This window comes from Sphaerodactylus townsendi, linkage group LG11 (genome assembly GCF_021028975.2).
Source record: "Sphaerodactylus townsendi isolate TG3544 linkage group LG11, MPM_Stown_v2.3, whole genome shotgun sequence".
Classification (NCBI taxonomy): Eukaryota; Metazoa; Chordata; class Lepidosauria; order Squamata; family Sphaerodactylidae; genus Sphaerodactylus; species Sphaerodactylus townsendi.
Window position 1 is genome coordinate 71,746,247 of NC_059435.1, and position 20,069 is coordinate 71,766,315.

General features: G+C 45.5%; 1 protein-coding gene across 1 annotated transcript in view; it reads right to left on the reverse strand.

The window, feature by feature from the left end:
* The window catches only part of LOC125440645 (sodium channel protein type 5 subunit alpha-like), a 46,799-nt gene extending 31,366 nt beyond the window's left edge, over nt 1-15,433 (reverse strand). Inside the window, exons 1-11 of the mRNA XM_048510502.1 lie at nt 15,302-15,433; nt 13,680-13,942; nt 12,435-12,553; nt 10,065-10,145; nt 8,765-8,893; nt 7,700-7,794; nt 6,573-6,776; nt 6,411-6,477; nt 4,769-4,916; nt 2,054-2,248; nt 218-397 (exon numbers count right to left, since the gene is read on the reverse strand). Of these exons, the coding sequence (XP_048366459.1) occupies nt 218-397; nt 2,054-2,248; nt 4,769-4,916; nt 6,411-6,477; nt 6,573-6,776; nt 7,700-7,794; nt 8,765-8,893; nt 10,065-10,145; nt 12,435-12,553; nt 13,680-13,928 (1,467 nt within the window). The 5' untranslated portion in view covers nt 13,929-13,942; nt 15,302-15,433. The remainder of the gene's footprint in view (nt 1-217; nt 398-2,053; nt 2,249-4,768; nt 4,917-6,410; nt 6,478-6,572; nt 6,777-7,699; nt 7,795-8,764; nt 8,894-10,064; nt 10,146-12,434; nt 12,554-13,679; nt 13,943-15,301) is intronic.
* Nucleotides 15,434-20,069: the final 4,636 nt, after the last annotated feature.

The window sequence follows — 20,069 nt, forward strand, 5'->3', positions numbered from 1 at the left end:
ACTGCTGCTCCTAGAAAAATCTTTTTTGTGAAATTCTGATAACTTCTGAATTTTTAATTTTTGGACCTCTAAAAATAGAAATCCAGTACAATTGTAGCCTATTCAACATTTTCTATATACAGCTTGGCCATTAGATAATCTTTAGTGAACAATACTGATCAATTTTGCTCTTCCGTCTAAATGTTGCATTTAAAGCTGAGCGCCTCCTGAAACTTACCAGCTCCTTTTGGGTTTTATCAGGTGTTGAATAAAATGTAGTTTCATCTTCCCCAAATGTTTTGGGCTTCTTTTTTAATTTCTTCTTCCGCTTGCTTTTTCTTTCCTTTTTATTGGATTCTACGCGTGGCATTTCCATGTTTTCACCCAAGGATAACACATGCCTTCGGGCAGCTGATTCCTGAAACAAATACTCTATGTGTAAGGAGGATGAAGAAATCTTGTTCTCACCTTATGAATGCTTGTTCTCCACTATAAGAGTGCAGACAGAATTGAGAGAGACAGTTTTCGAGGCTCAGCCTACCAGTTTTGCCTGAATTACACGGCATATTTCCAGCCATTACAAACAATTGGCTATTATACATTTATATAAAAATGTGAATCTTACTAAGCAGCATTTCACTTTTTAAGCTACAGGGTACCCCAAAGAATCCCCAAAGCGCCTCTGGTTCCCTTTTGAAGTATATGAATCCTGATAGGATGGAGATGGTATTGGTTGACAAAGCTGCACTGACTACCACTTAAAGCCTTTTGTGCCTCAAACAAAATCTTATTTAAAGGACACACCATGGCCCTGATCTGGATAACCCAGGTTAGCCTGATCTCATAAGATTTCAGAAGCTCTCACTGCATGTGTGATATAAAATCCTCGTGCTGTTCCCCACCAAAACAAAGGTCTTGTAATGTGCAGATGAGCCCTACAGAGAACTGGGTCAGCTGACACTGGGCCAGTCCTTGGCCATCAAGCATCACAAGCCTTAGCACTGGCTCCCCAGTCTGTGAAACTGGTCCCTTGATGTTCTTCACTGCTCCCCTTATTGAGTGGCCTCTTGGTTCCTCTTGGTTCCTTGACCGCTTGTGTAACCCCCATGCCCAGAATGGGTTGGCCCAGAATGGGTTGACCCAGTAAGGGGGTGGAGACTCAGAGCAGCAGAAAGGCTGCAAGAGCTCTTCGCAGAAGACAAGGGTACCAGACTCGGACCTTGATTTCTATAAGCCCTTAACACCTTGTTAAGGGTTTCTTTTGTGGTTGTAATGGGTGAGAGTTCTCCTGGAGACCTTCATCATGTTGCAACCTGTTCATCAAGCCCTTGGAGTCTTCAGGAGCCAGCCAACTTGCAAAGAAGAATTGGACTTGGCAATATCAGTAGACTGTAAATAGAAGGACTTGAAATGCAACCTGAACAGAACCTTGAATTGTAAATGTTAAATGTTTTTAAAGTGTTATTTGTAAAGAGAAGTAAACTGTTTTGTTTAAATTTGCTTCTTTGCAAACTCATTCCAAGTACTGCCCCACAGAACCCACAAGCTGAGGTTACACTTGCTTTCTTGTGACTCTGACCTTGCTGGAGTGCCAGATAAGGCTCTTGGGGCTCTGACCTCTTAAGAGGCCTGATGCTAACCTCTCACTTCTATCAGAATCCTAACTTTAGAATATAGTTCTGAACGAAGATGAGAATTATCATTCATTTTTATGTGCTGCCTTTATTTTGTGCATTACTGAACATGGTACTTTGATATAAGAGCGTTTGCAGTTCATTGAATGACTGCCACCAAACTTTCAAATGGATGGAGGGAGCAGGGCTAGGTAGGTACTAGGACAGTGGTGGCGAACCTTTGGCACTCCAGATGTTATGGACTACAATTCCCATCAGCCCCTGCCAGCATGGCCAATTTGGAGTGCCAAAGGTTCGCCACCACGGTACTAGGACCCAGGCAGAGCATTCCACAACAAAGAAGGCCGGGCATGTCGGGTTCTATGATGAAGGAACATACAACCCTACTAACACCTTTTTCTGAGACAGACTACAGCATACGTAATAAGATTTTTACAAACCTGTTCTTTCCTTAGTATTTCTTTTGCTTCCTGGAGTAATAATTCCCTTGCTTTTGTATATGCAGCCGTTACTTTATTTTGTTCCTCATATGCCATGATCACAACAGCCAAGATTAAATTGAAGAGGTAAAAGGAGCACATAAAGATGACGATCACGAAAAAAAAGCTGAAGCTTTTCCCTGAAGACCGGATAACCTGTAGGAACAAACAACTGAGTTGCGCAGATTCTTGTAGGCTTAGTTTATTTATTGATCGATCTATATTTTGAACATTTTGAAATGGCATCCTCTCCTCTGTTCTCTCGGTTTACAATAAGACATTCCGCAATAAACACATATAAGCACGTAAGGCACCTCTAAACATAACAATAGCACTAATACCAATAAAAGACTCTTAAAACGTTAATGCGTATGCAGAGTAAAAGAGGCAATCGATCCATTGATGGGTGAAAGTGGAGAAATTCTGACAGAGGACTGAGAGAAAGCGGAAAGGCTCAATATCTATTTTGCCTCTGTTTTTCCCCTGAAGAAGAGACCAGGCTCATCAGGGGATGGAAGTAGGCAAGGCACATTGTCTGGGCTGCTGATTGACATGGGAAGGGCGGGGGATTGAGAAACACTTGGCTGCACTGGCTGAGTACAAAGCCCCCAGGCCAGATCATATGCACCCGAGAGTGCTAAAATAACTATTTAGAGAGCTTTCAGAGCCTTGGGTGGTTTCTGCATGGCAAAATTATACCTGTGTACCACCTTGGTTTTTTAACCCGGGTCTATTTTATCCCGGTTTCTCCCTCCGCACAGCTGCCCATTTCTTTCCAGGAGCCAAGTTAGGACGGGGAGGTAATACTCCAGTTTGTTCCACACGAGTCCGGGTCTTTTGTATTTACACCGCAAGTATATCCCTGCATGCACAAACCTCTTCGTTGGTCTACCCAGTGCAGCGAGGTAAGAAAAATAAACCAGTTCTGCTCCCGTGGTGTTTGAACGGCAGTAGGGTCACTCTGGGATATTTGAAAAGAATCAGCAGTGGAATCAGCTACATAGGGAGGTGGTGAGCTCCCCCTCACTGGCAGTCTTTAGCAGTGGTGGGGGACAAACATTTTTTCTGGGATGCTCTAGGCTGAAACTGCATTGAACAGGAGATTGGACTAGATGGCCTATAGGGATCTCTCAGAGTCCACTAGCACCACACTCCCAAGCTCTTTACAACAGCCAATGCTAGTCAGTTGTCAAGATAGAATCCATTTGATCACATATCTTTTGTGTATTATGGGAAAGAACCTTAAGATTATGTAGTCCTAAAGCAGCAGATTTGTTTTTCAAAGATGCCATATAACAGACTGTGGGTCCTTGGAATGGGGAATCAAAGGCCGTTTCCGCACGGCCAATTAACGACGGCCTGGGGGCGGTAAAAACGCCGCCCCCAGGCTGCCGTTCACACAGGCGCCGCTGCTGCAATGCAGCAGCGGCGACCTGAATGCGCTTCCCTCCCCCCAGGGCGGCGTCAAGCCACCCTAAACAACGACCCTTTAAAGGGTTGTTGTTGGGGAGGGAGCGTCTTCCCTGCGGCGCGGTGCAAACCGCGCCGCCGGGAAGACGCTGTTCCCCCTCCTCCCTCCCACTTACGGTGTCCTCCTCGTCGCCTGCGGGGTGTCGCAGCCCCGCCCACACTGTCCTCCGACCTCCAGGGGTCGGAGGGCAGCGTGGGCGGGGCTGCGATGCCCCGCAGGCGACGAGGAGGACACCGTAAGTGGGAGGGAGGAGGGGGAACAGGCGGCTCCGTGCGGAGCCGCCTGCCGTCTGCCGGCCTCCGCTTCTCCCGTTCGCATGCTTGCATGCGAACGGGCTTGCGCCCCCACGCCGCCCGCACTCTTGGCAGCGTGGGGGCGCAAGGAGGCCGTGCGGAAACGGCCAAAGGTTCTGCTTACAGGATGCAGAAGGTTGTGACCTTTGAGAGTCTGGCCCTTTCCGCACAGGCCATAAACAGCGCCGTCCCCAAAAACGCCGTCCCCAGGGAGCTGTTCGCACAGGGGGTGCAGCTGCTGTGCAGCTGCGCAGCCCTCACGCCTCCCGAGCAGCGCGAAGCCACCGTTTTTTGACCTCGCTTCCCCAGCGAGGTTTACGGAAAATGCCGGCTTTGAGCCGCTGCCATGCAAACGGCAGCAGCTCGGAGGTGCCATCCCTCCCCCCTCTGACTGATCGACCTACTGTCTTTGTGGCTGTCCGGCGCGTTGCCGAGGCCTGGGGACACGCCCCCCTGCCCTGTGACGCCGGAGTGGTCGCGCAGCGCAGGGGGGGCATGTCCCCAGGCCTCGGCAATGCGCCGGACGGCCGCAGAGATGGTAGGTCGACCGGGCGACGGCGCTCAGCGGCGCCGTCTTCCCGGTGGTTTCTGGGACCGTTCATGCGAATGGTCCCAGGGGGGTTGGGTCGGCATCGTGTACGCCGACCCAACCCCCATCGTGGCCGTGTGGAAACGGCCTCTGACTTTTTAGATAATGACTCCCTAATGATTGAAAAACGGAATTGTCAAACAGGAGTAATGAAGTAAATACTGAGATTTTACAGACTGCCAGACATATTAAATTATTGATGGTACAAAATGCATCACAGGATATTAAGGAAATATGAAACACATTTTCACTATCACAGCTTTAAAAAGTTGGCACCAAAGAGCAGAGGATTGCTGAGACAAAACAAAAATCTCATGTTTTACCTGGCGATACAGGACTTCCCAGCTATCTTGTGTCATCAGTCGGAACAAAGACAGAAAAGCCCATCCAAAATGATCGAAACTTGTGTATCCATAGTTTGGATTTTCTCCAGTTTTTTGGCAGAAGTAGGATTCTGGACACGTGCTTTTACTAACAATAAATCAGACAGTATTTCACTGATAGCTTTCAAGGAAAAGAGATTTCCGTGGCTGCTTACCTCACACCCAAATTATAGAGAATTTGAACATTCATAGCCCTCTGAAGCATATTTTAAACTGCTAAATTTTGTTCCTATTTGAACAGAAAAACATTCTTAATAAAATAGATTAATAAATAGATTAAAATACCACATCGAATACTGTCCACATCAAATATTACTCTGGCTTCTTTCATACTGAGCTGAATTGTCAGTACACTTAATAAGTCATCCTGAGCCCATTAAGGGAAAGGAAGGGCAGCCTAGAAATCAAATTATAAATAAAATATAAATTTTGAGTTATGTGGGTTTTAGCCTGTGAAAGGCTAAAAGGTCAGCATCAGCATCCTGAACTGAACTTGGAAAAAAAATCTCCAAAACTACAGGGCTACAAATGCTGCTACGAGAGTCTTCCGTTTAACGTACTTACAACTTTTATTGAACCAACTTTACTGATACAGATGTTTTTGATTGACACAGTATTCCACCAAGCATATTAGACTTCTATTTAACTGCACTTCACATTTTATCCTGTGAAGTAAATACCAGGCAGTTTGTGGCTGGGTAGAAATTTGAACCTAGGTTTCTACATCCAACAGTCTATCCAGGAAGTGGAAGGGGGGCGGCAATTCAGGGGTAAAATCCCCTTGAGGCTTCTTGTTATAAGATTGTAAGGTCCTTTATTCTGTGTCAATCTGTGTCAATACTGTGTCAATCAAAAACATCTGTGGCCCCTTCCGCACTTGCAGAATAATGCACTTTCAATCCACTTTCACAACTGTTTGAAAGTGGATTTTGCTATTCCGCACAGTAAAATCTAGCTTCAAAGTGCATTGAAAGTGGCTTGAAAGTGCATTATTCTGCATGTGCGGAAGGAGCCTGAATCAGTAAAGTTGGTTCAATAAAAGTTGTTAAGTACATTTAAAGGAAGTCTTTTATTCTTAAGTAACTCTATAGGAGGATAAAAAAGAAAGGAGGAGAGGCTAGGATGGAAAGAGATTGTACAGAGCACATCTTGCTTTCATGAAGTTTATACAGAGAAGCAGGAACAGAGGGAATGAGTTGGAAGGAAGTCCCTAAGAGAAGCCATTTGCGTAAACAAAGGAACAGACAGCAGCAGAGCAGACAAGAGGAAGGACGCACAAGAAATTGACTTAACTAGCTGGCTAGCTCTACTTGTCCCCCTGATGTATTGGGGTGCCCAGTACAAAGAGATATGAAGACAACCCAACTGCAAAGTAGACTGGGCTGGATCTGGTTCATTACTCTCCATGTTAGCTAGATAAAGACTCAGCTAATTAGCATAGTTCTTCCTGCAGATTAAGCGGGAGAAGTCATTTGACCTTGAATCCCTCCTCCACTGGCAGAAAGAGGAAACAGAGCAGTGTGCAGAACAAGAAATAACAACTGCTCACCAAGATCCTTACAATACTGCTGATCACACTTACTTATTTGGGAGGTTATAACACAACAGTGGTTCACAAGTGTAATTCATGCAGTAGTATGACAAGTTTTCTGGAAAAAAAATAAGAAAAAGTGAACTTCAAATAATTCAATAAGTCACAATTATTAACCAGACGCACCTTTAGGGGGAAGGGTCCAAAATTTACCTGCATCACAGTTGTCATTCTTTAGAACACAGTTGTTATCTTTCTGTTCAGTATTATTTAGGCGGACACATTTATTTTTTAAGTTGCCCATGAAGAGTTGGAGGCCAACCAAGGCAAAGATACTCAAGCAGAAAACTGTCAGGAGCATCACGTTTGCCAGTTTCTTGATAGACTGAAACAATGAATCTACAATAACTTTCAGCCCTACAAAGAGAAAAATAATTATGCAGAATGCTACTGGGAGAAAAATTCAACAGCCTGTTCTAATTACTTATCTCACTATCTTTGTAAAAATGTTCTGCACTGTTCAGAAGACAATCCAAAAACCTGACAACTGTAATTAGTTCTGAGGAGAGGGCTGCTTTTCCAGGGTGCAGCTGGGACAGAACACAATGGCTTGCTTTCTCACAGGCCAGATAAACAGCCTTCTTTTGGGTGGGCTGAGTGGTTTATTTCCCTAGGTTAGTCAAAACAGGCTTACAAATCATGGGCCCTTTCCGCACGGGCCAAATACAGCGCCCTGGGGACGGCAAAAACGCCGTCCCCAGGGAGCTGTTCGTATGAGGGTTGCATCTCCTTCGCAGCCACGCCGCCCTTGCTCCTCCCCAGCGGCACAAAGCCGCTGTTTCCCAACCTTGCTCCCCGAGCGAGGTTTTTGGGAAACAGCGGCTTCCAACTGCGCTGGAAGGCGCCATCCCTCCCCCCTTTCCCAATCGACTTACCTTCCCTGCGACTGTCCGGTGCGTCGCCAAGGCCTGGGGACACGCCCCCCCGCCCTGCGACTCCAGAGCGGTCGCGCAAGGCAGGGGGTGTGTCCCCTGGCCTCGGCGACGCGCCGGACAGTCGCAGGGAAGGTAAGTCGATCGAGTGACGGCGCCGTGCAGCGCCGTCTTCCTGGTAGTTTCCGGGACCATTCGTGCGAACGGTCCCAGGGGGGTTGGGTCGGCGTCATGTACACCGACCCAATCCCCAGCGTGGCCGTGCGGAAACTCTAATGGTGTTTGTAAATGAAGGGATTCAGATTTGAACAAAGGGAATAAAAAGATTTGATCTGAGAAGGAGTTCCAGATACTTGCTAGTGGCAACAAATAAGCAAAATAGACAGACAACAAGAAGCAGTTCCTCACCCGGCATTACAGAAACAGCTTTGAAAGTTCTCAGGACCTTAAAAACGCGAAGAGCTGAAATGCTACCGTGTGCCGTATCCCACAAAGTTACGTATCTGAAAATGAGGGGGAAAACAAGATTCAGCACAGAACTAGAATGCTAAAACATTTTAAGACTAATTACAGCTAATATTCCATTTGAGCACAGAAGCTATTGCCTGCTCTGGAAAATTCCTGCTTCCCAAAGAAAGTGAGAAGCTTAACTCAGATAATTTTGCCACGTGGATTTATTTCTGACAGACTGCTTATCTAACACCATTATGTAAAATTTTTGGTTTGTAAAATTTTTGGTTTGATTCATGGGGAGATAAACATGGACAGGGTATTTCCAAGCAGTTGAGAACGGCTGATAAAAACTAAAAAAATGTTGCAACATTAGGCTTCCTGAATTCTAGACAAGTCTGAGGCCCTTTCCACACGGGCGGAATACGGCGCCCTGGGGACGGCAAAAACGCCGTCCCCAGGGAGCCGTTCGCACAGGGGGCACAGCTGCTTCGTGACCTACCTGCCCTGCAGCCCTCCGGCGCGTCGCCGAGGCCTGGGGACACTCCCCCTCTGCCCTGTGACTCCGGAGCGGGCGCGCAGGGCAGGGGGGGGTGTCCCCTGGCCTCGGCTACGTGCCGGAGGGCCTCAGGACAGGTAGGTCGACCTGACGACGGCGCAGCTCTGCGCTGTCATCCCGGGAGGTTCTGGGACTGTTCATGCAAACGGTCCCAGAGGGGTCGGGCCGGCGTCATCTACGCCGACCCAACCCCTTCCGTCGCTATGCAGAAACGGCCTAAGATAGCCCAAATTTTACACCATTCTTCCAAAAGGCATGACATGAAGGGAGAAGTGTCCTCGGGATTTCAGCTAAAGTTTCTGTCATGGCAGCTAGTACTCTACAATAAGAGAAAGCCTTTTATGGAAGGTATGAGGCAACTTATTTATTAAATGCTCAACAGGTCAGATGTTCTCTGCGCTCTAGCCTACCTTTCTACTTCAAGGGTGACTCTAACATGCAATGAAAAAAACATTGAAACGTACGTCATGATTAAAACAAAAAGATCCAGGCAGTTCCACGGATCTCGAAGGAAGGTGAATTCATCCCAAACAAATCCTCTTGCTACCACTTTTATTGCAAATTCAACAGTGTAAGTGCCTGCAAAAATATACCTAAAAACAAAGTGTCAAGGGGAAAAGAAGCTATTAGGAAGGTATAAATAACAAACCTGCTTCCTTTTCAAACAAAAGCCAAGGAAAACCAAGGAGTCTTATGGGGTGAGATGGGAGAGAGGTATCTTTTATATTATTATTTATCTAATACTGAGTCAGATGTCAAGCCATGCCTGTGCAATTAGTGATCCAGCAAGCCAAATGCTACTTTGGCATATTGGACTTAACAAGCCCACCCCCACCCCCCAAGGTTTGCAAACCAGAGTAGACAGCACTTACAGAGTAGACAGCAACAGGTGAAAAGGCCATTCGAGAAAGTGAGTCACTGATTTTATGAAGATACCTTTTTGCTTTCAGTAGTTAAACAGGCAGCTTGTATCTATAGGGGCACTCAAATCAAACTTTAGGGAGAATATAAGTGGGGACGGGATGGAATTTCGTGAGTCCTGCACAGCCATTGGCTGGGGGTTTGTTGTTGGAATTCCATCCCTTACACAATTATGGAGAAGAAGAGTTTGGATTTATATCCCCCCTTTCTCTCCTGTAAGGAGACTCAAAGGGGCTTACAATCTTCTTTCCCTTCTCCCCTCCCCCCCCCCAACAAATGCCCTGTGAGGTGGGCAGGGCTGAGAGAGCTCCTAAGAACTGTGACTAGCCCAAGGTCACCCAGCTGGCATGTGTTGGAGTGCGCAACCTAATCTGGTTCACCAGATAAGCCTCCACAGCTCAGGTGGCAGAGCAGGGAATCAAACCTGGTTCTCCAGATTAGAATGTGAATGCTCTTAACCACGACGTCACGCTGTATAAGGATATACCATCCAGTTGCCACTGACTTATGGCAACCCCAGCAAGGGCCTTTCTAGGCAAGAGAGAAGTGGAGGCGGTTTACCTTTGCCTGCCTCTGCAGAGTCTTCCTTGGTGGTCTCCCATCCAAGTGCCAACCCTGCTTAGCTTTTAATATCTGATAAGATCGGGCCACTTCTCCATGCCAGCTTCCTTCACTGCACCAATTCAACCCACTACAGAGCCAAATAAACACCGTTATACCCTTCTACGTCCATTGACATTCGTGAACTTTAAAAAGTGTAACTCCGTTTAGGACTGCACTGTTCGATCAGCATGCTGCAGCTGGAGGAGAGTGTATAAAAAGTGCAGTGATACTTACTCAAACTGCTGAGCATTTTTTAAATCTTGCACTGCCATAAGCACTGAGTTGACAAGAACGACACACGTTATGAACCCAATGAACCAGGTGAATAATTAGTTAAGGAAATGGCACCCTATTGAGAAAAGAAAAAAAGAACTAACACGCACAACGTTTCTTGATTTATGCATTAAGCAACGAATAACCAATCATTAGCCTGATTAAAAAAATACAAGGAGTTTGATTTATACCTCACTTTTCTCTTCTGTAAGGAGTCTCAAAGCAGCTTTCAAGCTCCTTCCTTCCTTTCCCCACAACAGACACCTTGTGAGGTATGGGTGGCTGAGAGAGTTCTGAGAGAACTGTGACTAATCCAAGGTTACCCAACAGGCTCCACGTGGAGGAGCAGGAAAACTAACCTGGTTCTCCAGATGAGAGTCCACTGCTCCTAACCACTATACCACACTGGCTACTTAGTTCTCTGTTTTAAAGTTAAAAGACATTTCTAACAACTACACATGTCTAGTCAGCACCAAGGCCAGCAACTTCCAGATGTACTTTTATTTTCAGGCCTCTAAGTGGTTCTGAATAACCACACCCAGGCCTGGAAGCTAAACGAGCACCACTAGCCCATGAAAATTTGTGCTGGAATAAAATCGGTAGTCTTTAAAGGCACCAGCAGAGTGCTATTAATTTTAGAAAAGCAGTGACTGCCTCTGTAACTCATGCCCAAATATCGGCTAGATCTCTCAGCGCCTAATCCGATGTCCACACAAGATATTGTGTCCAGTGACAGAATACGACAAGGCTTTTATTAAAGGACAGGATTAGAATGCGATGAAGGGGAAAAGTTTCTCAACAAGACAAAAGTCGAGCAATTTCTATCCGATGACTGCATTCTTAGGAACTGTTTGGATCATTCCTCTCCACAAGTGACAGAATCGGCTTCCCTTTAATCATTTCCCTTACCCTTGCTAGGATCTTTTAGTAAAAACGTAACAGCTATTCCCAGTGGTGGGATCCAAACATTTTAATAACAGGTTCCCATGGTGGTGGGATTCAAACTGTGGCGTAGCACCAATGGGGCTGGGCAGGACACGACGGGGGCGTGGCCAGGCATTCCGGGGGCGGGGAATTCCTGGGCAGGGCTGTGGCAAGGACGCAGCCGCTGCGCCGGTCCTTGGGCGGGAAATGAATGCACGCAGGCGCAGGCTGCCACACACACCAGTGCACCTCCTGCTAGACTGCTTCAAGTTCTGCGCGCTACTGCTGAGAGGAGGGGCGTAACTAAGGCAAAAATCACGTGGCAAAATCACCAATTAGTAACCCCCTCTCAGCACATACAAATAATTAGTAACCAACTCTCGGGAACCTGTGAGAACCTGCTGGATCCCACCTCTGGTTCTTTCCCATAATACACAAAATATATTCCTAAGTAATTACAAGGTTTCTCCTGTAAGAAACAAACAGTGAAAGTAGTTTGATCCTCTGAGTCCATATCATAGGCATATACTACAGAATGCAAATGGTCTGTTTTGCAAAAATATCTGCTCCAGATCATTGTGACTCAGCCTGTCTGGCCCTGTCTGCATCCTGTCCCATGTCCTGTCCATCCCAAGCAATACATTTTCTCTTTATGAACTTCTGAAATTCTATGTTAAGAGTGGTTAAATTCATACCACAGACTCAAAGGCCTCACCCCTCACCTTAAGACATCGAGGATCCTTGTCCGTGAATCTACTCCCGTGAAGGTCACTCAGCATAATTCAAATTAGAAATGTGCCAGAAGCACAGGGCAAAAGAGAATAAAGTACACTGTGCCAAAGGTCGCTATTTCAAATTAATCAAATCTATGAATCATACCAAATATTGCAGAAAGAAGGGGAAATATTGTAGAGAGAAAAATGCATTTTCATTTTTAAACAGGGTATTCAGTATGGACTGAATATGAACACAAACAGTCACCAAATCTAGTCCCCAAGGATGTGTTTATACAGAGGCGTAGCTCCAAGGGGACGAGGCGTGTGCAATGCACCGGGAGCGCGCCCCTTTGGGGGTGTGGCAAGGGTGTTCTGGGGGCGTTCCAGGGTGGGATAGAGGCGTTCTGGGATGGGACGGGGGTGGAGAATGCACCGGTGCACCGGGCGCTTTCCCCCCTTGCTATGCCTCTGTTAGTATACATCTCTTCAGCTAATATCCTCTCTCTTGTTGTTGTTGTTGTTGTTGTTGTTATTAAAATTTAAATTTAATAGACCGCCCTACCCCCGAAGGGCTCTGGAATTCCTTGGTGCCTCGGTCATTTTTAGTAGGAAACTGGTTCAGTAACGACATATTATAAATACCAGTTTTCATGAATTCAGTATAAAGCAGACTGAGGGAGACCCACTAAAAGGATATGTGTGTGTTGAAATTCTAATGGCTAGCCTTCTTACTGGATTGAAAGGGCTAAATAAAAACAAGGCATCGTTGGCAGTAAACCGAAAGATTCTCCTCCTGGATGTTAGTACCATAAACGTCTGCAAAATACATATTAAAAGGTATTAAATATCATACACCAAACAGAAAGAAAATGTTAGAAATTAAGAATATACATGATTTCACTACTGTCTAAAGGTTCACCTTCAAAATAAATCAAATTTTAATAAACAGTATGCAAACTTTTGCAAATTTTATAGCATTTATCACTTTAGTGTATTTTACTGTTGTTTTGGAAAGCACTGGTCCTGATATTTTCCATTAAGTAAATAAATGAAATAACACATTAATATCTGATAAATTCACAAATTGGGAGGGCAGTAAAAACCAATCTACATCTTCCCATACTTCATAAGAGGAGTTGTCTTTGTTGTCATAATGGCAATAATTATGGGATCTCCATACAAGTCTTAGTGTGATTAAAAACATGTTTCAAGAAAGACGGTGTTAGAGATGTTCCATGAAAATAATTTCTATCAACTAATTGACAGAAGCTCTTGCACTGAAAACTATGTCTTGCCTGGTCAACCGGCAGCAATCGGGCTCAAATGGACTGGCTGTAGCTGCCACCAGCATTAATAGGATTTGGAAGTTTCATAACTGTGCATGTTTACAATCTTGGTAGCTTGAAAAAAAATCACATCGAAAATATCGGCCCTGGCCCTCAGATCTGCAAGATGTACCTACTGAACTGATGAACCAGAGTAACAGCTCAAGATATTTTCAGAAAGGGAGCCATGTTGGTCTGGAGCAAAACAGCTAGGTTTGAGTTCAGTAGCACCTTACAGACATCTTACAGTAGCACCTTACAGACACAAGACATCTGACAAGAGGAGAACTTTGACTCTCAAAAGCTTACACGGCCAAAATTTTGTTGGTTTCTACGGCGCTACTGGACTCAATTCTAGTTGCTGAAGGTAACTGTTTAGTATCGGTCAATACTACATTGTTTTCAAGTTGAAACCCACAAACTGATTAAGGATGTGAGCAAACTGATGTCTGATTGGTTAACCTTGGTATGAAGGACATGGTTCAGAGCCTGAAAGCGATGAAAATTCCGCTTTGGCTTCCACAATAAGATGCAGCCGCATTTCAGTTTCAGCCTCGCAGCATTATTCTACATCAAAAAAATCTAGTAATTTGTTCCCCAAAAGCAAAGTAATTAACCTCGTGAGTTTTGTAATAGGGGTCCAGATCCTCCAGCGGGTCCCCAATGAGCCATGGAGGAAGTTTCCCATAAAGAGCAGGCAACTTTTTGCAAACTTGTAGATCAAGCTGTGGTCGAATAATTTCCTCTTCAATCTGTTCACCAGATTCCTGTTTTTCTTTCTTCTCAGCAAGCCTCTTTCTAATACCATCTAAGGTTTCAGGGGTGAAACGGAGGAAATTACTAGCGGTTGAAAATGAAAATGGCATCTTTTCCACTATGTCTGCAAATAAGAACAACAACAACAACAAAGATTCTGTTTATAGCAAGGAAAAGGTGATAGTGAAAACTGTATAATTCTGATGCACCCAGGATGTTTGCCCATCAGCTAAACACATATTTGGCTAAGAGTATTTAATAGGTCCCTGAGAATACTGCAGATATGTACATTTCATAGAACATTGCATAACAACCTAAACTGGCCGAACTGGGCCGCTTCAGATGTTGGATGAAAAACACCAGAACTTAACATTTGTGAGATTTGTGACAGGTAACCTAGTTAAAGAGAAAGAGCTAAGTCCCCACCCTGCTTTTTTCAATTCCTTCTAGCTTTCAAGCTGAAAAAAAGAGGTCTTAAAACCAGCAGTAGGGCAATTCACACAACCTGAAGGGGCTACTTTTAGGACAGAATATGAAGAAACGGAATGGTTTCCCATTGGTGTTAGGCAAGGATGTATATTATCTCCCTGTCTCTTCAATCTGCATGCGGAATAAATCATAAGAGAAACTGGATTCGGTTTTGGTGAAGGTGGAGTGAAAACTGGGGGGAAGGAATATCAACAGTTCCCTTGGAGAAAAGGGCTGCTTCGGAGGGTAGAATCTATGGAGCTGCATGCTCCCTGAGCTCCCCCAACTCCCCAAAGTCTTCCCTCCCCAAGCTCTGCCCCCAAATCTCCAGGAATTTTGCAAGCCAGAGTTGGCAACCCTAGGTGCATACTGACAGCAAGGCAATGCTGATACAGTTGTTTTTCAAACCTAATGGCAGTGTGTTTTCTCAAAACAATTTCAAAAGAATTAAATCTGTCCAATTTTGTCTGAATTCTAATATCAAAATACTGACACTGCAATACGTAATACCACAATACGTAATCACAACGTGTTCAACAAACGGTTGTCCTTCTGCCCCAACAACCTATGGATCATTCTTGGAAGATACACAGTGAATCGGTAACTTCATATCAACTTAGAGTTCACAAATGGACTCACAAATGGACTCATTCGTACTGCCTTATTTGTACTGATCAGTGACATTATTGAACTTATATAATAATTGCACATATTATTTATTTATTACATTACATTTCATTTATACCCCGCCTTTTTCTGGAAAACTATTTGCAATCACCCGCATGCCAGCTTGAAAAGAAATGAACCCACATTTCCCCTATTTCAGTGGTGGCGAACCTTTGGCACTCCAGATGTTATGGACTACAATTCCCATCAGCCCCTGCCAGCACGGCCAATTGGCCGTGCTGGCAGGGGCTGATGGGAATTGTAGTCCATAACATCTGGAGTGCCAAAGGTTCGCCACCACGGCCCTATTTCCTACCACATAGTTTTCTACCACTCCGGAAAAACTTACATGATTCTCGGTGAAAGCCTCCAAATTCACATCATTTCAGCAGCATGTAGAGCATTTCCCCTCCCAATCAAGCTGTTCCAAGATGGCAAAAACAAGGGAAATCACTCCTTTGGCCAGAATTGCACATTTTTCTTAGGGGGTGCTGGCCTTCATCACTGCAGCCTGCTGTAGAAAATGCAACAGGATGGGAGGTGGAGAAGAGGGAGGGGTCCGTTCCTAGCTTTAAAGTAATCGTGAAGATTCCTGGAGGTATTACAGGAAACAAAACAATATGAGTAAATGGGGTTGGGTGATCGTTCCACATTATCAACTTTCAAATAGGGGCAAATTAGTTCATCGCTGCAAAAAACACTGAGGAGCTAATAACGCAAAAAGGTTTCTCTCATCGAAACCAAGGGAGAGGAACAATTAGATAATATTCTGTTTTGCAGACTTTTACATGTGCACTCAGAGAGCCAACTCTATTATATGGTGTTCATTTTCAGTGCCAGTACAACTAATTTGCTTCCTTTCTTTTTAGCACCTCTTTGGTGCTCACAAGATGATTTTGAGGTAATGTAACACGGTTTTAAAATATGGACAAGATCCATCCCCTCTTGAGAGCAGTACTGCATGTTTGTCAGGAGATCCCCATAGGAATCTGTAGAGCTCTTCTCACTGTGGGCTGGATGCAGTGAGCTTGACCATACCCAGGGCAAGAGATTTTTCCACACCTCACACAGATGTATTCCCCAAGCATTCTTTAGGTCCACAGCATGCAGTGAACTGCACATAAATCCTGATTTCAACTGGAAGGCTTGAAATCTTTTATTATCCTCACATGAAGGTCCGGATTCATGGAAGTGCCTTGAGCAGATCATACTCAACAAAATAATTTCCCATACACTATACTTAAACTGTAAGAACTGAGCGTACTGAACATAAACAACAGTAATTAATTACCATAGAACATTTCACAGCAAGTGAATGCACTGCTCTTTAATGTATAGATAACAAACCATCCTTTATGATTATTGGATAGCCTGTTGTCTATGGTAACAAAAACCAGAATTTTCTGTTTCTGTTTTGCTATGTATTTCCATTACTTGCTTCCTGTAACTGGTTACTCTTGATTCAAAGAATAATTGTTATTGCACAGATCAGCTGCCACCCGTTAGCAGCCCTTTCTGCTTGGCAAAAGCATAGTTATGTGACATATTTGGTAGCTATCCGTCAATCTATTTGTGAGAATTATATTGTTCTGTCAAGCTTAAACACAACTGGGAGAGGAAAAACACAGTAGTAAGCAGAAAAATGATGTAACAAAAGTAAAGAACAAGAAGAAGAAGAAGAAGGAGGAGGAGGAGGAGGAGTAGTTTGGATTTATATCCCCCCCTTTCTCTCTTGCAGGAGACTCAAAGGGGCTTACAATCTCCTTGCCCTTCCCCCCTCACAACAAACACCCTGGGAGGTAGGTGGGGCTGAGAGAGCTCCAAAGAACTGTGACTAGCCCAAGGTCACCCAGCTGGCGTGTGTGGGAGTGCACAGGCTAATCTGAATTCCCCAGACAAGCCTCCACAGCTCAGGCGGCAGAGCTGGGAATCAAACCCGGTTCCTCCAGATTAGATACACGAGCTCTTAACCTCCTACGCCACTGCTGCTCCAGGTGGGGAAGGGCTGCCAAAATAATGGCATAAAACCACTTAATAGTTCAAAGCAAACAAGTAGCACAATATTAATGAAATTACTTATGCCAGTTATATTCTTATAAAAAAACAACATTCTATAGGACTTTACTTATTTTAAAGAACAGATAAATTGGAACAGAAACTAAGATTTTATCTGACCTGAAAAATCTTCTTCTCTCTTCACAGAATGTTGGGAATTTGTCCTTTTTTCCCACAAGAGGGAGATTACAGCTACATTTGTTGTTCTGATTGCTTCCCCTTAGCCAATAAATTGATGGAGAAGCGGGGGCAGTGTAGCATGTTATGATGGCATTAATGGGAAGTTTTCACATTTTTGGTACAGCATGCTATTATTGCAGTAAATTGTCCTATTAGCTTCTTCCAGTCATGATTTCAAAATGAGTTTCAGTATGTCTTCTGCCTTGGACATACAGGAAATTATTTGCTATCAACAGGAAGATGAAGAATTAATCTTGAGAAACACATCTGGAATAAAGGCTGCTTCTTGTACACTGGGGATTCTTTTCCTGAACAGTTTTTTGCTGCAAAGTTGGGACCAAGAAAGTGACTAAGGATTTCCCAAGTACACGGAAGGTATTCTTCTGGCTTGATCTACATTTTTATCGGAAGAAGCAGTTATTTTTTCCTCCCTTTCAAAGTAGGTTCCTGTTTCCTTCCATTATATCATAGAACTACATAGACGTTGTCCTTTAAAACCTTTTTAACAGCTTTTAAGAGCAGAATACATTAAAACCATTCAGTGGAGTTGTGGGGGGGATGGGCTTAGGGAGCCAACTCCTGCAGGCTTAAGGAACAATTATGTCAACACAGGACCCCAACCCCAGTGGTGGGATTTAAATAATTTAACAACTGGTTGTTTACAAGCACCATTTTAACAACCGGTTCTGCCGAAGTGGCGCAAACCGGCTGAATCCCACCACTGCCCAACCCCACTGTGCCTGTCTTGGGAGCTGCCTGTTGGTGCAACTAAGATGCAGGCCCTTACACCAGAGTGGTTGTTGGCGGTTTGTGAGGTGTGACTGGCTCCCTAAGCCCTTTCAGCCTGGGAACATCCCCTGACAAAGAAGATCAGATTCTTTATTCAGTCATTTGACCAGCAGAGAGGTGCAAAACCACAGCATAGCCCTAAGGTGCCCATTGAACAGAAAAAGCAAGTGCTTCTCCACTGGCGGAGCCACCCCCATGAGCCACAAAGCAGCTAAGAACGCTGACTACAGGTGCAACCAATCGTCTTCATCCCCACTCCCCTCCCTGGCACCCAATCACACCCAACCCCAGCCATATAAAAATCCCAGCCAGAATGCTCCATAACTCATGAAGTAGGGCAAGTGACAGTTCACTGCCATGCGGACATAGACCAAACAGCGAGGCACCCCGGTGGCAGAAAACACACGAGAGGGCACTTAGCACTACCGGGTGATCACTTTGTGCCAACACCCACAGAGGAGAGCAAAGTTCACACTCTGAGGCTGACCTCTCCCAGTTCTGAACCCAAACAGGTACCCCAACAGATGAGGCAGACTCCAAAGGGGCAGCTGTGCACTTACTGGCAAGCAGGGGCAGTGGCGGGATTCAAATAATTTAACAACTGTTTGTTTACAAGCACCATTTTAACAACAGTGGCATAGGAGGTTAAGAGCTCGTGTATCTAATCTGGAGGAACTGGGTTTGATTCTCCGCTCTGCCACCTGAGCTGTGGAGGCTTATCTAGGGAATTCAGATTAGCCTGTGCACTCCCACAAACGCCAGCTGGGTGACCTTGGACTAGTCACAGCTTCTCGGAGCTCTCTCAGTCCCACCTACCTTACAGGGTGTTTGTTGTGAGGGGGGAAGGGCAAGAAAATTGTAAGCCCCTTTGAGTCTCCTGCAGGAGAGAAAAGGGGGACATAGATCCAAACTCTTCTTCTCTTCTTCTTCAAAGTGGTGCGAACCTGCTGAATCCCACTACTGAGCAGGGGCCTGTTAAATAAACCTCCTTCCCTGTTCCCACCGCTGCCACCATGGACCCTTGTGCCTGTCCTAGGATGCTGCCAGGGAAGGCGGCCCAGGTGTATGGTTTTGCTGTGGGGTCACTGCTCATTCAGTGGCCAGCTTCCCTCTTAGACAGGGCATTCAGGAGGTGGGGGGTGCCAGTGTGGTGTAATGGCTAAGAATAAGTGAACTATAATCTGGGCAGAACTGGTGTTGATGCTCCACCCCTTCACATTAGCGATGGTGGTGAACTGGATGTCATGGGCTCAGGTTTAGCCAGCTAGGGATCTTCAGACGAGGAGTACTGGCAGAATGACCCTGCCTCGCCAGAGCCCCAGTTGACTGAAGCTCAAGAGCACCCAGAAGCCTCACGGGAGAGAGATGGAGCTGACCCACAAGCCAAGAGCAGGAGGTCAGAATACTTGAAGAAGCAGCTCCAGCCACCGAGGCCAGAACTTATAGGGTGTTTCCCCGCGCTATCTGCTGGGCGCGCCGCTACCTCAGCTGCGGCGGCATTCCTGGCGCCACGCACGCACCCTCGCTACACTTCCGCGCGGGGTCATCGTAAAAGTCAGCCAAGCCGTGAGAGCCAGAGATGTCCGCTGGCGGCTGAGGGGGGGCTGAGCTGCAGCTGCCGGGTGGTTGTGTTGTCACCCCCTGTAGTGGGCTGACCCCGGCAGACTACTTGAGAGTAGCACGGGGCTTAAGGTAAGGGGGGGAAGGGCCATAGTCCACCCAGCTCACCTGACCCAGTGAGACAGCTCAGAATCTGTGCCTGCAAGAACTGCTCCCTAAAAGTGTGCAAAGTGGCACCAAGTCACAGCTGACTTATGGCAACCCCTCAAACGGCTTTCAATGCAACAGTTGTTCAGAGCTCATTGCCTGCCTCCATGTAGAAACTTTGGATTTCCTTGGTGATCTCCCATTCAAGTACTAACCAGGGCTGATCCTGCTTAAGAATCTGAGAAGATCTGGCCAGCCTAGGCCATCCAGGTCAAGGTACAAGAGGTGCAGAGGTGGCCTGCCATTGCATGCCTCTGCGTAGCAACCCTGAACTTCCTTGGTGGTTTCCTATCCAAGCACTAACCAAGATCAACATTGCTTAATTT